Below are 2477 nucleotides of genomic sequence, written 5' to 3'. Positions count from 1 at the left end.
CATTCCTGGCAAAACCTCCTCTTTGATAACGGCAATAGAACAAAATTCTTGTACCTTTAAATACAAAAGACAACAGGGAACAAACTTTTGAAAAGCCTCTATAAAAGATATGAAGGGGAGCTATGAAGGGGGTTTCATATTTTGTAAGAGTTCAATTTAAACAGGCAATGCAGTTTAAGCTGCTCTTGCAAAACTCCACTATCTACATGTGAATGAAGTAATATTTATGAAAAAACACTCAAAGGACATTTTGAAAAAGCCTGCCCTGAAAGCAAGCATGTAATACGCTGGCCAAATATATTGAGAGTCCCCATAAAATAACTGGATTACAGAGTGAAGACCCTATATCAACTACCAGCAAGCAGTCTTGTATGTTTACACACAAAACTTGGAGATTTATTTGTTACTGTATTACCTTTGCTTCTTTTCACAATGTTAAAAGCCTGTTACTTTTGCACACTAAAGTCACGAATAATTTTTTGAACTGAAACTGCTACTGACCTGTTGTTAGCACATTATGAGCACTAATGTAAGAAAAACTATACATAAAAAAAAAAAAAACACAACCCACCCCAACAAAAATGATACAGTTCCTGCGTTGAAAATACCATGCACTAATTAGATGTTTCATGCTATTTTCCCATTGCAGTCAGCCAGTTCTTATTTTTTCAAATCTCTCTGGCATGTTTTCATATTTTAATGAATCCTGAAATGTTATCTCTACATTCAGAGTACCTCAACTTGCATTACTTGGTATTTAGTGAAGAAAATATACGTAACAATACCTTTCTACATTCTGTCTGTGTGTAAAAGAAGGCTGATGATTTCTATTATATTCTTCCCGTGCTGCAAGCCTAGCTTCTGACACCTGTAAAATTTATGTATATAAAAAGTTACAAAATGAACAGATATCGCTCTGTATTGTAGATTAAATCTCAATATTAAACAAAAAGGGTGTATCAAAGGTCTCATGCTTTAGCTGCTCCACATAGAAAAATTATCACTTTCTTTGGATTGTTTTTTTCAGAAGAACAAGCATGACCACAGTACAGAGGCATGCTGCATAACAACATGAGTCTCTCATTGTGAATTTAAACTGCAAAAAATAAACAAATAGAAGCATTTCATTCTTCTACCACATGTAACACTCAGGGAAAATCTCAAAACATGATTATGATCAAGATAGAAAGGGGTATACTTTCCATTAATGCATGCCAGCAGTTATATTCCCTCTGAAGAACTATGAACTCATCCTGCACAACTGATGACAGTGAAAATACCCAAGTCTTTTGCGTGTGATTATTTTAAAAGCATGACAGCTCTTCTCTGAGTCTTCTACTTTGTTCCCACAAAACATACTTAATGGCTTCACAGTTAACAGAGCTTCAAGACATTTGTGCAAAACTGGAACTGATTTGTTTGAAGGGAGAGACAGTAAAATTCAATAGAACAAAAGACGCCATGATACAAGTGACATTCAAAATGAAATTTCACTAGGAATACCATTTAAATCTACACAACTGAGTGATTAACCACCTCATTTTCTCTTTATACAACTTTTCAGTAGTAACCATCACAGCAATGAAACACTTACGAACGTGATTACAACCCAGCCTGCCAACCTGCTGAGGACAATGGCACAACACAAGATACTCATTTAGAAAACAGAAAAAATAACACAAAATGTAGTGGATGAAAAACGCAGCAAGCTCTCCGTGAATACTTATCAATCCCAATTTTGTTACCTTACAATTATCTGACCAAAGTTCTTTAGACGAAAAGAAATTGCTGCAGATGTTCTGACACTACTGACCATCACGCTGATCCCCACAATCTCACTGTTTTGTATATCCCATTGCTTGCCTGTATCCACCAGATTTTCTCTGCCTTAATCATGGAAGATGAGGACATCTTGGGATCAGAACTATCCTATTTTGTTCAACATTGCATAATTTTGGTAAACTTCATAACTTGAATTCCTAAGTGTTTTGGCAATACAGTTACAAATGTCAGTTTTGCTCAAAATGTACACAGCCTTCCTTGACAGTTATACTTGAAACGTTCTCCTGACAGAAATAAGTGCTCCGCTAAACATAAACTATTAGACAAAGTTTACAAAACAGCAATCGCCAAAGATTTCCAGAACAAAACATACTTTTCTTTTTTTTCCAATTTTCTCTTAAATAGAGAAAAAAATCCCCAATATTACCACAGTCTTAAGCAGTGCTCTCTTACCTTCTCATCTTCCCACTGGAAAAAGTTACAGTCTTTTCTATCCCTACAAGCTGAACAAGCATAAAATCTTCTTCCTTCCTCTTTTCCTTGGCTAGTCTTTACAAACAGAAGAGCAGGACCTAAAGGACAAACGTAATTATATGATGACACACGGGACACCAACAGATCTGTTTTAATGCCTCCACTGCAAGTGTCAAGCTTCCAGAATAAAGCATTAACAAAGGCTGCTGTAAAACACAACC

At 35.6% G+C, this 2477-nt stretch overlaps 1 protein-coding gene across 1 annotated transcript in view; it reads right to left on the bottom strand.

Annotated features, from left to right (window-relative positions):
* The window catches only part of ZCCHC4 (zinc finger, CCHC domain containing 4), a gene marked incomplete at its 5' end in the record, with an annotated part of 7983 nt that extends 5550 nt beyond the window's left edge, over window positions 1-2433 (bottom strand). The window contains 3 exons of the mRNA XM_009577974.1: window positions 1-54; window positions 786-868; window positions 2236-2433. Of these exons, the coding sequence (XP_009576269.1) occupies window positions 1-54; window positions 786-868; window positions 2236-2433 (335 nt within the window). The remainder of the gene's footprint in view (window positions 55-785; window positions 869-2235) is intronic.
* Window positions 2434-2477: the final 44 nt, after the last annotated feature.

The sequence above is a fragment of the Fulmarus glacialis genome, unplaced genomic scaffold (genome assembly GCF_000690835.1).
Source record: "Fulmarus glacialis isolate BGI_N327 unplaced genomic scaffold, ASM69083v1 scaffold18935, whole genome shotgun sequence".
Lineage (NCBI taxonomy): Eukaryota > Metazoa > Chordata > Aves > Procellariiformes > Procellariidae > Fulmarus > Fulmarus glacialis.
This window is presented reverse-complemented; position numbering and strand designations above follow the sequence as displayed.